Source organism: Rosa chinensis, chromosome 3, assembly GCF_002994745.2.
Source record: "Rosa chinensis cultivar Old Blush chromosome 3, RchiOBHm-V2, whole genome shotgun sequence".
Classification (NCBI taxonomy): Eukaryota; Viridiplantae; Streptophyta; class Magnoliopsida; order Rosales; family Rosaceae; genus Rosa; species Rosa chinensis.
In genome coordinates this window covers 6,477,687-6,492,896 of record NC_037090.1, presented here as the reverse complement: position 1 = coordinate 6,492,896, position 15,210 = coordinate 6,477,687, and the positions used below count along the sequence as shown (strand labels likewise).

The 15,210-nt window shown below is 36.7% G+C and overlaps 1 protein-coding gene across 1 annotated transcript; it reads right to left on the bottom strand.

Moving 5' to 3' along the window:
• Nucleotides 1-13,176: 13,176 nt before the first annotated feature.
• LOC112192824 (transcription factor bHLH149) lies at nucleotides 13,177-14,241 on the bottom strand. Its single transcript, XM_024332706.2, has 2 exons — nucleotides 14,074-14,241; nucleotides 13,177-13,942 (listed from the first exon to the last, which is right to left on the bottom strand). Exon 2 carries the CDS (start codon nucleotides 13,887-13,889, stop codon nucleotides 13,299-13,301), a length of 591 nt encoding a protein of 196 aa, XP_024188474.1. The 5' UTR covers nucleotides 13,890-13,942; nucleotides 14,074-14,241; the 3' UTR covers nucleotides 13,177-13,298.
• Nucleotides 14,242-15,210: the final 969 nt, after the last annotated feature.

The following is a 15,210-nucleotide window of genomic DNA, read 5'->3' as shown; positions in this document are numbered from 1 at the left end:
TGTCTTCCATGGAAAAAAAAACTGGCACATTCAAGGTTGCTGGAGCATGACCAACTTCACCTGCAAGTTCATATAGATTGCAAAATCACCTAAATCTACTCCATCTTTTGATAATATCACCCATGGCCCATAAGGATAACCATAAATCATATACTTCAGACCTGTTGAACGAGTTAATTCACATTAATTGGTATTGTTTATCATGAATCAAAGAAACACGTTTGCGGACATAAGTGAATGCATGCATTATTCCATATAAACTTATAGACACAAAATCCCAGTAGCTAATGCCAAGGCTACAATATTAATTTAAACCATAAACTTCTCTTGAATAACAACATAATTGATCTCTTCCTTCCTCCAAGAAAATTAGGGCAAACCCTCTAGAATAAGCTAAAGCAACTATTACAAAAGCATTCCTCAGTCCAGCCGATGGACCAGTTGCACCACATCATTTTCCTCGTGCTACAGCTGTCTCTTCAGCATAACTGAGGATGAAGGGAATCAAACAGTTGCAGAGGAAGCTACCAGGAGTGAAGGATAAGGACCATTCAAGCTGCACCGGGGTTCTTGCAACTTCAAGTCCTAACTTAATGAGTCCTCAATAAGATATCAAAGCTTTTGAAGTCGGCATGATGTGCAAAACAAGGGGAAATTGCTGCAAGCTGAACATTAAATGAAGTAATTTTGGGAAATAGAGACGTAGAATTAAGCCACTTGGTAAAGTTGGATGGTACGGTGGCAGCATGATAAAGAGGCTGTAAAGCAGAGCTAGTGGTGTTGTTTGCAATGGCAGAGCAGGGGAAAAACAAAGAGAACAGATCATAGATGCTGTTAGCTGAGATGGAAAATATGGAGAATGAAACAGATATACAGAGAGGTTGAAAGGGATGAAATAAGAATGAGAGTTGGAGTGTTATATAGTGGTAAACTCTAGGCTTGAAGGTGATAGAAAGGAGGGATTTTCAAAATTTAAAAGCAAAGTTGAAAATTTCTCGGTCAGTGGATGGTACACTGATGGGAACTCCAAGCTCTGAATTGGTTAGTAGCTATTCAAGCTGCTATGTACTCTCAATTTCAGTCTGGTTTTCTTGACTTCTTCAGTGTCCTTGCTAGCTAGCTTGGCCAATTGACCAAACTCTACACATTGGATCGATTTTGGTTAAGGCCTCTAACAGATAACCTCATTAGTTAGTTCATATATATATACCTTCATTCTTTAACAAGTACTTGTCGAATTTGATGCACTAAAATTTAACCAGAATGTTGTCATAACCTGGTCTGAGTTTGCCAATGTATTTCGTTGTAGCTGAACAAGATTATATCCTAAAAGCCTACAATACAGAGTAGCATATCTCATGGCGTTTTAGTACTACAGTTCATAACACACTTTAAAACCCACCAATCTCAAAGCAAGTCCAAGTGTTTGTTTCCAATGATAGAGGAAGCATAAAATTCAAAATTACATCATATTTTGGGAAGTTTTTATCCAAAATAAAACCGTTTATGTTCGGTCCCTCACTTCGCCACAGGCCTCTCATTGCCATCTCTGGTTCTCCGCCACTTTAGTTAACCGAAAGGCAAATGGCTATGGAGACTTAGCCACACCATTATTAACCATTAAATGTGGGAAGCCACTGTAATTGAGCTAACATCATCCTTTAAAGACTGTGGAGTCTTCCAATCTTTTTCAGTCTCCTCTTACAGCAGTTTTTGCTGACACATTCGGACCACATGACAGCAGGCCGCAGGCAACACCAAGAAGACAGAAAGACATGAGGCCTGAAACTTTGTAACTTGTGATCCTAACTTAATCAGTTACTTGATAAAATACTTGGAGCTTTTTTGAAGTAGACATGATTTTCCAGACAAGGAGATATTGTTTCAAGCTGAGTCTATAAAAAAGTAATTTTCAGAGATAAAGAGGGATTATTAAGCTTCTGGCACATGTTGGATGGTGTTCTGAGGTTGTAGAGCAGAGCTGGTGGGTTGTGATTTACAATGGCAGAGCCTAGGTGAAGAAGACAGTGAACAGATCATAGATGGTGTTAGGTGAGAGAGAAAAATGGAGGAGAAATAAACATAATCAGAGGAGAAGCAATTATAAATAGAGGTGAAAATCAAAGATTGATGAAGATAAAATGATTTTCAAAACGGAAAAAATTTCAGTCAAAGAAACAACACATGGCCAAATCCAAGTGGTTGGTACACTGATGGGAACTGCAAGCTCTGCATGGTCAATCTGAGTCTGGTTTTTCTTGACTCCTTCATCGTCCTTGATTGACCAAGTTCTACATCTGTTAAACACAATTAAGTTTGGTTGATTGGATACTTCAGCTTTTACAGATAAAGACTCTGTTACTGTATAAAAGTACTGACAAAGAGATGGCAAGTATCATTAGGGATCAAGTTGTTTTGAGTTCTTTGATTTTCAATCGTATTAGTCAATATAGAATGTATTAATGACAATGTACTAAAACAGGAAGTGCATCCAATATCAATCCAAATCAATAAAGAGTAATAATGGACTGAATACAACTAGAGTTGTAGAATTTGATGAACAGAAGTTATTTGCACTCATTCTTTTCTTAGGAAAAGCCTCTGTATTGAAGAATAGAGTACTCTATTGCAGAACAGAAGACTAGTACTACTGAGCTACTACAACTTCTTCATAACATAAGCTCGCTTAAAATCAAAAGCCTACTAAAGTTTAAGCATTTCCAACAGCTTGTTCCCAATGCGAAGCATAAACGACATTGTGAATTGCATACTTGACTCTTCCATGGAGAAAACGTGCAAATTCAAGCTCTGTTGCTGGATCAGGACCAGCTTCACCTTCAAGCTCATCGAGAATGCGAGATTCAATTTCGCATTTCTTCTTCAAAATCACCCAAATCTACTCCTTGCTACCTATAAGAATAACCATAAATCCTATACTGAAGACTTGCTGAACGAGTTAATTCACATTCGTTGGTCTTTATTTATCATCAACCAAGAGACAAGATTGAGGACATTTTGCGCAAAAGCAATATTTAAGTTTAGTCCAACAGCTATAAGTGCCAGTGCTACAATATCAATTTAAACCATAAATTTCTCATACTTCATCCCTTCCTTCCTCCAAGAAAATTTGGGCAAAGGCCCAATTCCCAACTAGGATTGTGGGCACCTTGTATTCTATAACAACACTAACAAGCACTAAAACCTTGGAAGTAAAGAAACAATTTATTGTTTGTTTTTTGCAACCCTCTCAAGCCTCTAATAGAAACAAAAACATCATCACAAAGTATTCTTCAGTTCCACCAGTGGACAAGTTGCACTACAGCAATAAGCTTACGGGGATCAAACATTTGCTTAGATAGCAACCAATCTTTACAAGCTCCTTGCAACTTCTCTAACTTGTGATCCTAACTTAATGAGTACCCAATAAGATTTCAAAGCTTCTGAAGTAAGCATAATTTGCAATGCAAGGGTAAATTTGTGCAAGATGAACATAAAATGAAGAAATTTAAGAGATGGAGACATAGAAAATAGAAATAAGCCTCTGGGAAAAGTTGGATGGTGCGGCGGCATGATAAGGAGGCTGAACGGCAGAGTTAGTGGTGTGGTTTACAATGGCAGGGCAGGGGAAAAACAAAGAGAACAGATCGTAGATGCTGTTAGCTCAGATGAAAAATAATGGAGAATGAAACAGATATACAGAATGAGAGGTTGAAAGAGATGAAATAAGAATGAAAGGTGGAGAGTTATATTATAAAATCAAGTCTTGAAGGTGAAAAGGAGGGATTTTCGAAATTTAAAAGCCAAGTTGAAAAATTCTCAGTCAATGGATGGTACACTGATGGGAACTCCAAGCTTTGAATTGGTTGGTGCAGCTCTTCAATTCTGTTATGTACTCTCAATTTCAGTCTGGTTTTCTTGACTTCTTCAGTGTCCCTGCTAACCAGCTAGGCCAATTGACCAAACTCTACACATTAGATCGATTTTGGTTGAGTGTAGCCAGATAACCTCATTACTGCAGGTTAATGCATACCCACAGAACAGATAGTACCATCAGGGAACATTTGTTTCGAGTTCTAAATAGTATTAGTCCACAAAGCATATATAATTATATATGATATTTGTTAAAAAGAAATAAGATAAAAAGAAAAGTGTAAAGGATGGTAACATACAAAGTAATGTCGAGCCCTTTTGTGACAAAATGTCATACTTATTTCGCAATATGAGTGGTTAAAGTGAAGAATATCGGCATGTTGGATATTTGAAACCCGTTATCTGATATTCACAATGTACGAAAAAACATAGAATTGCATACAGTATCAACCCAAATCACACAAGTAATAGCGAACTAAATAAAAATTATAATCGACATTAAAACAATATCTTGATCAATGCCAAATGAATTTGATATATGTATTTTAACTTCTTAAGGACCATTTTAAACATCATATGTAAAGATATTCGTATATATGCTGTCATACAAAAAAAAAATATACAAAAAATGGAAACAGTCACTGGGAGGATGCAATCTTATGTAGGGTACCAATGGTAGCTTTCAGAACATTGATATATATATATGCACTACTAGCTAACATAGGTCGGCTCTTCCTTTTGGGCTTCATTGTTTTTGATCATGATGATCTAATTTTTGATCATGATGGTCTAATTTTTGATCATGATGATCTAATTCATAACCATGGCACCGATGAATAAATGAGCATCCACGTTTGTAGGGAGTAGGGGGTGAATCCGGAACTTGACCAGGACCATCCTTGTTAGGAATACAGCCCGGGCGTAGTGCTCCGGAAGGAAGTTTGCATTGATCAACAAGGGGAATATTGTCAAGTCTTCTAGTTGCAAATCCATGGCTTACCATCACCATGCTAACAAGAATGACTAGACAGAAGATCAAGGACTTTGTGCTAGGGAGCGCCATGATCTTTGTCTTAGCCGCTTGTACCGATGTTTGTTCAAATTTTGTGTTAGAGAGATTGGCCATTTATATTAGCGTTGGTTCCGGTTTTAAGCTTGAATTGCGCTGCCAAGACGGGGCTACATTTGGGTTTCGGTGGTTCTTCCTATTTGATAGTTAATTTATGACCACATTTATATTAACTTTGTTTAGGAAAGGAGTATGGGAAATACTTGGCAATCACATAACTGCTGACTGTCCTCGTTCCTGACTTTTCTAGGGATCTTATATATCTAATCCTACTTTGCTATTTTGAAAGCAATTAATATTGTACGTTCTAGATATAGTAGTAGTCTTATTCAGATCAAGTTCTGATTTGGATCAAAGGCTTGTTGCTAAAACTGGCACTTATAGCCTTTACCGATCAAGCTTTCAATTTTCCTCTTTCTAATTTTCAGCCTCAAAAGTTTTTTTTTTTGAGGAGAAGAGACCTCAAAAGTTTCAAATAGGGAAAACTCTATTTTAAGTACCTTTTTTTTTTTAACCAAACCTCGCAAATGTGAGGAAAAATATTTAGGTACGTAAATTAAGGATGCCCGACAGCTTTAGGAGCATAAACATGATGGAGTGCCTCTTTCTGTACAACGTGCAGTAATTTTTACATGCATCTTCAATTAGGTACCAGTTCCAGGCAACCATGGACTAATCATTTTCCCATTCAACACCTGCCATCTTGCAAATTCTTGAATTGTTTTCCTTCCTTCTAGAATACTGCTCCAGGCCGAAGAAGCACGAGAACCCTTGGATGCATGTAAAATATCGCTATTCCGAAATATAATCCTTTAAGAACCTGCACCAAAAGATCTTCAGGTTGCTGAATAATTCTCCAACACATTTTCACCAGAAGAGATAAATTGAAGTCATTAAGATTCCGAAAACCAAGGCCACCCATGACCCATAGATTTAGGTAACCCCAGTTTTATCCAACGCATCCACTAAATTTTCCTATTTTCATCAGTACTACTACCCCACCAAAAATTTGCAAAACCAGCATCCAGGTCTTTGCAAACACCATCAGAAATAGAAAAACAGACATTGGGTAAGACGGAATTGTGCTGAGCCGATTTGATCAGAATTTCTTTCCCAGCTGGAGAAAGGTGTGCATGCTTCCAGCCTTGAATCTTACAAGCAATTCTATCTTTCAAAAAGGCCAAAGCTTGTTTCTTATATCTCCCCACATAGTAGGCAACCCAAGATAAAGCTAACTGATATTTGAACGCAAAGTTTTACACCATATAGATATAGTAGTGGTATTCATATGGTTATTAACTAACTAAAAAATTTATGTTTAATTACACTTAGATTTACATTCAAAAATGAAAACAAAAACAAATCAACCCTAAAAATATATTTTCCCATCATTGAACTTACATTCAAAAGTGGTTTGAGTATAATTTTCTTAGTCAATTATTGATCAACTATTATATATATCCTACATGCTTACCCTTAATAGGTGGGGGGATTGAATCAACTATATGTTATATGGGTATGCTAACTTGTTGCAACAATTGGCTCGCTAGCCATTAAGTTTTAAATTATCGTCTTTCTAATCTTCTAATCTGTAGCTTTAAAATTTTTCTTAGAAAAAGTCTCACTTCAGTGCTTCAAAATCCAAATAGAGTAACAAAAGTACATAAATATTTTAAACCTTCGAAAATCCAAATTATAAATGTCTACTCATTATTGCAAAATAAAGTAGTACTAGTAAGTAGTAACCTTGCTTTAGACGTCAATACCAAGTTTAAAGTGCATGTGATGGTGCTCAAAAGCTTGTTCCCAACAAGGTATGTAGCATGGGCGTCATGAATTGCACACTTGATCTCTTCCTCTGAGATAACTTTGACCTCGTCCCAACTGGGACAAGCTCCACTCAGTGGTTTAAGATCAATACCAATAACCAACTTCACCTGCCAACTCATATAGCCCTTTGTTCAGGAGAGTCGGTTTCTTCAATATCGTAGCTGCCAAATGATCCAATTCTATACTCGTCTCCTCCACTATTTTAGGCACTCCATAAAAACCAACTGGATATCTCTTTTTTGAGTACACGAAACAAATAGTCCGATCGGATAGAAGCTGTCCGAGTCCAGAATCAGAAATTTCTAATGGGTAAAGAGCTTTTGAAAAATGTGGGCGAATTGGAATGATCAAGCAAAAAGAAAGCCATTTTGTAAAGAGCCTATAGCTTAGAGTTACTGCCATTTTGTAACTTGTTATCCTAGCTTAATACACTAGATTTTCTCCTTGCAAAAAGAAAGAGAAAAAGAAAGGGGTCTTTTCTTGATTTACAAGACAATGAGTAGATTGAGGGGTTAAAACATTTCCCGATTAAAATTCAACTTAACATTGCTGCAAGAAAATCTCGAGAAGTTTTCACGACAGCGAATTGAACAGATCTCCCTCTAGATTACTTGATTTTGTAGTATATTGACCATACTAATTCAATGATATCTAGAACATTAGAACAATCACAAGCGCTTTGTGCAGAAAATACATGTAAGTAGTTAGCTAGAGAAGGACTAAAAAATGCACGAGGAACTACCTGATCGAGCTAAACCAATGGTATCATCCCTAATGTGGGCTTGGCGGTTTTGTTGAGATGAGAATGGGTTCGGTCATTTTCTTTGTTGGGCTTTGAAGTTGTGTACGTTCTGCTTAGTTACCGTCTATTTCATATTTGTTGTTGGATTTTCCTTTTCCACCTGACCTATTTCTTGCTCAATTATTGCTAGTGTATTAGCCATGAGATCATAAGTTCAAAACTAGATATTATCTTCGTCTTATATTTATATTACCATCCTCCCTTAATTTAAGAACGGACAATTTTCTCAGCTCCAGCTGTATTTTAGGGTTTCGACGCTTGTCTTTCCTCTACCTATCTGTACCAATAGTCCGAGAATAACCATAATCACAGTAACAACAATAAGAATATAAGCCTGTAAGATCGAGACCTTATGCCATTAGCAAAGCAAGATCAAATAAACAAAACAAACAAGTGAAGAAGCAGAGAGCACTGTGTAGGCTGCAGCTAGGTCGGGGTCTTTTTCTTTAGCCAACGAGGATCCACGTGCAGCAAAACATAACAAACACTTTGGTCGATTGTCAGAGAGAGACGTATAATAAGCATGGTGTGTGACTGTGTGCTAATAGGTTGTGCCACGAGTTGCCAATTTTCTCTCAGAATCGAGCCACAAGTTCACAATGTGGCAGGCACATATAACACCCTTCTGTGTTTTGTCATGTTATACCGATCTGTATCGTTCTGGGTCCGATGCCAAGTGAGACCATTGTTGTTGGCTCCTTTATTGGGGATGATGGTTGTTGGACTTTGACAACTCAAAAGTGCATCCCATGCCTTCTCTTTTGTCGCTTACTGCTAATTTTGCAACCCTCGTGTAGGTACTTAGAGTTGTTCAATGGTGTTAAACCAAAACAATGTTGAATAATCATGGAAATAATCTTGTTGGTTTTTGGTAGACTGTTAATCCAACCATTCTCATTGTGTTTAAAATAAATATTATTGAATAACATATAAAATTATCTAATAACTAAATTTATATTCTTAAAATATTTGCCTCAACTAACAAAAAAGATTACATGATCAATATACACATAATACAGTTTCATTAAAAAAAATGTATCTTATCATCTTATGTACGTAAGACAATAAAGTCCTGTATTGCGATTATAGTAAAATTGAGTGTAACTAATTAAAAGAAAAGAAAGCTACAACACTGTGAAGCGACGTGACCTTAGTCCTTGGAACCCTAGCTCATGTGCGAGCTAGCAAAAACATGTGAAAGGTCTCACAATTATAAGGATATGGTTCTTTAGCTTTGTCAGATATGGCACAAACATAATCCATGGTGAGCAGAAAAAAGAGAGAGAGATGCATATGCCATTTCAGCATTTCTGGCGTGGGCATGTAGTTCAAATAATCAAGCTACTCTATTCTAGGCTTGTAGGTGGTGATCAATTATATGAGAAATTCATGATGATATGACGCAGAGCATATATATAAGAGAGAAACTAATATAAATAAAAAAATTGGTACAAAGAGAGCCTAATAATGCTGCAGAAGAATATGCGGGTTTTATCTGATGTTATGGTCCAATGCTCCAATGCGACCTTGACATGTCGTTTGGCAGCTAGCAATGACATGCCGCTAATTGTCACCTTTCAGAATCAGGTACCCCTCGATCAGAAAACAACAGATTGCATGCATGATAAGTTGGAACTTAGAACAGGTGTTGCAATTTAAATGGAAAAGCGAATGTGAATGTGAAGCTTTATAATTTATATATATCATCGCTCTCCACCGGTAACCCTAAAACCAAAGTTTATTGGGACCATTATTGGAGAAGACTATGCCAAACTCAGATAGCTATCTTCTACAACGATGTTCATATAATTCAAAGAAAGGGTAGGGCAATATTCTGTGTCTTTGTGTTTAGATAGATTATTCGCCTTAAAAATAAGCTTATCTCATTGGAAATAAGTTAACAATGTATATCAACAAAACTCACTCAATCAAATGTCGACTTCTTTGGACTTGTAAAAAAAAATAAAAAAAATATGTACATGCATCCTCACCTTCATCATATCAACCAAAATGGAAGGTCAATTAAAGATTTCAACTCGTAATCTTTTTACACGTGAAGTTCTAATATCATGTTAAACAATTACAGTCTTTAAACTTTTAAAAGAAGCATATCTCCCATGATCTAAATCAAACGAAGGAGCACAATAAATGTGGAGGTTGTCATTGAGTTAAGCTTTTTATCATTTACGTACATAGTACACAGGGAGGTAGGAACTTATTCCTTCATAGGTATAAAACATCGCAGGCCTATCAATAAATTGGTCCAAGCATTCTTACATGAACATAGAGAGACGCAGACACTCATACACATGCATATAGATGCCATGAATTGGATCAAAATGGTCCAAAGCATGGGTATGTAAAGAAAAGTAATTAAAAGACCAAAAACTCGGTACCTGTCAACACATTGGTCCATGCATTTTTCAGAAAGTGAAAATGAATTCACTACCTAAAACTCAGTCGCATGTCACGATGACGTTGTTATATATGGTTCATAACTATTCACTCATTACTAGGCTCATCGGATTAATGTACCTCAGGTCACCAACACTATTAGAGGAAACCGTACGGCATAAACAGAGCTAAAAGTTAGGAACCTCTAATATCAATGTACGTACTAGCTCAGTCATCCTATAGGTAAACCTTAGCTAAAGTAACCAAAAAGCTGAAACCCTCCATACTTTGTTGAAACCTAAACTTTGAATCCACATTCTCGCAATTGTAAATCTTAGGAGAATAAACTCCAAAAAAAAAAAAGTACTCGAAATGGAGAATTCCACAAATGGTCACTCAACTATGACTCATTCGACATTTTGGTCACTCAAGTTTCAAATATATCATTTTAGTCACTCAACTATTACACTGTCAATCACTTTAGTCACTCAAATGTCATTTTATCTCACTTTAATCACTTCTCCAAATCATTCTAATACATATTTATCAATTTTTCACAATTGGTTGGACGAAAATATCATTAATATTGTGGCAAATATATATATATATTTTAATGAAAAAATTAAAAAAATGACTAAAGTGAATAACAGTGGTAAAGTTGAGTGATCATATGTGATATTCTCTATACTCGAAAACTCTAAATACATATGCTAGTCCAAGAACTCTAAAGCATGTTTCGAATAATGAGTTGAAAACTCAAAAGCAAAACCCTAAATCCACACTGTTGCAATTCTAATGACTTGAAGAATCAACCCTAAAATGAAGACAAACACATCGCACTATTGAGTCAAAAGCAATCTCTAAATTCATAGCACAAGACTCTAAATTTCACCCTGGCAAAACTCTAATATATAAGCCAAAAGATTGCCTCATCATTTTAGGGAATGTTTTGGAGCCTAAGCAAGTCCAATCCAGCAAACCCTACAATAATTATTTCACGGTGTAGGCCACCATATACACATAAAGTTCATGTGTGCCATAAATTCAACAACAATTAATAAAGCTACAAACCAAAGAAAGAGATGGGTTCATTAGAATTAAAGAGTGCACATGGTTGCATGTGATGTATGGAGTGTTTGAAAATGCACAAACCGAAATGAAAGAAAAAAAAAAATAGCACGCAAATATAATGGGAGATTGATTCTTAGGGTTTCGACATGAAAGCCTACTAAATACCAAGCTATGTGTATCTGTGGTCCTCGATTCGACCATCAAAATATGAATAATCCTTTTTGATAGTTAAGTTGATAGACAGGGATAGGAGATGATCGACGATCCCACTAGGGCATTGGGCATCGATCTGTTTGCTCGTCTCCATTAGCAAAGTGACAGCTGGGTGATTACCGTGGCCAGACTTGCTAGCTTCTCAAAATTACGAAAACGAAATGGCCAGAGAGAGAGAGAGAGAGAGAGAGAGAGAGAGAGAGCTAACGACATTTGATGGTAGGGTTGGTCCATGTTATAAGTGTACGTGTTTATTCTCACAATCAAACAAGCATTACAGTGTTGTTGTGGGTTTTTTTTGAAATGCTTATGAGGTTTCTGGCATATCCCATTTGCTGGAAATAGCCACCATGTGAGGGGTGGTTCTTTTGGGTTTAGAGGCACATGGAAATGCAAACAGCCTTTGGGGAAAAGGGAGGGTTTAGAGGGTCACTGAGTACTTGCACTTGAAATTTGTAGGGTCACTGAGCCACATGATGTGCAGCTCTTCCTAATTTTCAAAGGGTTCGTTTTTGTTTTTGTAGTGGGGGGCTGAATTTCCCGACCACCTCCTCCTTCTTCGCGATTTCGTATCTTAGGAATATTCAAAGCCACTGCCATACAGTACCCCCTCTTAAATTAATTGCCTGTGTTTTTTTGTTAATGTATGGGTTAGTTAATAGAGAAGGCAATATTGCTGCACACAAGATGGCAAAGCATGCCTTGATGGCTGCCCGAAGATAGACTCTGGGAGGAAGCAGGGCCACCTTGGCTTACTGATATCATTTTAGATGAATGTAGAAATTGATGATATGGGGGGTGGTGCTCTTTTTTACTTGCTCTGATCATGCAGGGTTTTTAACGAGGCCACCTTAACCCCAAAGGATGTATTGACCATTTGTTATCAATGAAAGTTTTTTAACTGATCAAAAAAAAAAATTACATCATTAAGCTCTGGCTAATAGAATCAGATGCATGTGAATCACACAATTTTCTGATCAAGGGGATCAATCACCCATTTAAGCTATGACATATCTACAAAGGAAAAGTAGGTTGCTAGCTAGAGAATAGAAACGTAATTATCATGAGTCTTTATCGATCTCCACTTAGGTGACTAATCACTTTGATTTATGGTTGTCATTTCACATGAAAACTTTAATTTTGTTTAGGTGAGACTTAAGACGTAAGATCAACTTATCATCACACACTTAAATATCCTTCTTCCTTTGTATTCATGATATAAAGAAAAGTTTTCTTGTTAGACAATTCGTGCATAGTAACATAATGAGATAGTCTATTTCAACAAACAATAACTATTGGTTTAGTGTAACCAAAAAAATAAATAATAATAACTATTGGTTTAGATAATGATGGAGTTATTAAGGCCAAGTATGTTACTATATATGAATCATATTGTTGTGGTTTTTGCTTTTTACAATTCTGTTAGCTTAATCCTTTGACCCACTCCGGCAATATTGTCCCCTGACACAATAGTTGGCTTTGTCATTTAGTTTTAGTGAAATCTCACTCGAATGTTTGGTCAATGAGAAAAATTCAGAAACATACCTAACAAAATGTGTGATAAAGGACTTCGTGAACAATTTTGTTATATGTGAGCATGTGGTACTTTTCGCAGGTGGAAAATGTCACGCCGAGTTAATATGTTGTATATGATGAAATTTTAACGAAACCATTTTAGCATTTTTAATGTGTTATTTCTATTAAAAAAATATATTATTGTAGAGCAACTATATGATACGACTTCTTAAAAGTTTAAACAAACCCAAATTCGAAACAAAAACTTTGGTTTGATAAATGAGCTAGGTTTGGGGATCAAATTAGGTGGCATATTCAATCAATCCAATAAACTAAGAGAATTATCAAAAATAAAGAAAAGAAATTGATAGCGGAGCTCAGAAGAAAGTAAAGCCTACTGTACACAATAAGATACACGAATTAAAAATTTCATAGATATAGAATATTTATAAAAATTACATAATCCCCCCCAAAAAAGAAAAAAATAACACCTGGCACCATAAGGCAAGGTGCATGCGCGGTTATTGAATAGCGTCAACTGGTAAAGTTGAGACGATTGGCCGCCGGAGCACCGGAGAGAAGCTCCGTCAGAACCGTCATAGCTCGAACCTGCATCTCCAGCGCCGCTATGTAATCGGTCGTTTCTTCTAGAAGGTTCGGCAACGGAGCCTTCCGGCAACCGGGAACCAACTGGCTAAGAACCTTAACTTTCTTCTGCACAGCCGGCGTCCTCCTCCTCTCTCTCCTCACGTCCGCCCTCTTACACCGGCTATCCCCGGTAACCCTCGCCTTTCTACACTTCTGAAGCCTCTTGCTCAGCCTGAGTCGACTCCTCAGAATCGCTCTGCTCCACCGAGTCGTACCTTTCGCCGCCACGGCCAGAACCCTGTCGGCTGCTTCCTTCACGATTTTCCCCCCGGAGACCGCTACCGGAGACGATGATGATCCCTGGCGAACCTTCCGGAGCGCCTCCACCAGCTTAGTTGAATAGATCCGTTGCTCTTTATCGGATCTCCATCTCGCTTGAGTAGTTGAAGCCGGATTCCGATCATCCTCGACTTTTCGACGTTTCTTGCGACTCGAGTCAAGACAGGGGTCGGGGTTCGAGACAAACGAGGCCGCCATGAAAGCTGCGTATCCGAATGTGCAATTCAACAGATACAAAAAAACTCTGAAGCCTGTAATTTATAACGGTAGAAATGATCGTTATTTCGATGAAAGCAAGATGAACAAAGCATATATATATATATACATAGAAGCAAAACATATGACAGTACAAACATCTATATCTATGAGATTGAATTTATACCTTGAAGGAGCAAAGCAAAAAGTGGTTCAGAGGTTAATGGTGGCGATGTCTTCTGAGATTTTTAGTTTCTTTGGAAGTTTTTCAGTTGAGAGTTCGAGAGAGAGAAGAGAGAAGAGAGAAGAGAGCAGAGAAGAGAGCAGGGGGGGGGTTGAGAGAAAATAGGAAGAGAGAAGAGTATTAAAGCAATCCACGGGAACCACGCGTCAATTTCCTTGGTCACATTTATTGCCGCTCCTTTCTTCCTCAAGAAAGTTCTCTTCTTTTTTATTTGTTTTCCCTCGAATTCAGAAAATAGGAAATGTGTTTTCTATCATCCCTATTGCATTTTCTTTTTTGCCAAGTCTTTGTTATTTCTTTCCTCGATTCTTTTTTTTTCGAATTTCATACGTGGCATTAGGACTCATCAACATGAGTCTTTGTTCTGTAGTTAACTAAATTATACAATCAACACCACTTCTAGATAATTAACTAATTAAATTATATGGTCAAAATCACATCCCTACTGCTATAAAGGGAAGCCTAATTTTAGTGTCATAGGCTTCACCAAAATTTAAAATACCTAAAATACCATTATCAATATTTTTTTTATTTTTAAAGGTTAAAAATGTAAAATATATTTTTATTTGTAATTGTTAGGTAAGCATAAAATGAAAACAAACAAAATTAAATGAACAATTACATTATCACACGTTACTCTCTTCAATTATCCGTGTAAACACACGGGTTAAAAGCTAGATTAGATAATTAGAAGCGTTCTAAATATGTAGAGTTATAAGATCATCAGGCCATACTAATTAATAAAGAAAGAAGTAAATCAAGCAGTGTCTACATTCATTAACTTGGAATGGATTCGAAAACAATGAAAATGACTATTACATTTATTAAATTTTTATGCATTTATCAAATAAAATGGATCGTGATGCATGTGAATCTCATATTAAAATTTATCAAAAGAAACTAAATTACCCCATTTCTTTATGGATTTGATTACATCGTTGGGCTTCCAATTTCTCTCATCTCCATTTTATATAAGTAAACGTGTCTATATTAATTGATCCGAGACCAAATTCCGTGTGATTTGATCTTGAGTTTAGATTCAGTGTTTGCTATTAAAATCAATGCGATACTTCATTGCGC

What these genes read in the sequence shown, in the direction of transcription:
- LOC112192824 (XM_024332706.2), bottom strand. Translation starts at nt 13,889, where the DNA reads ATGGCGGCCTCGTTTGTCTCGAACCCCGACCCCTGTCTTGACTCGAGT.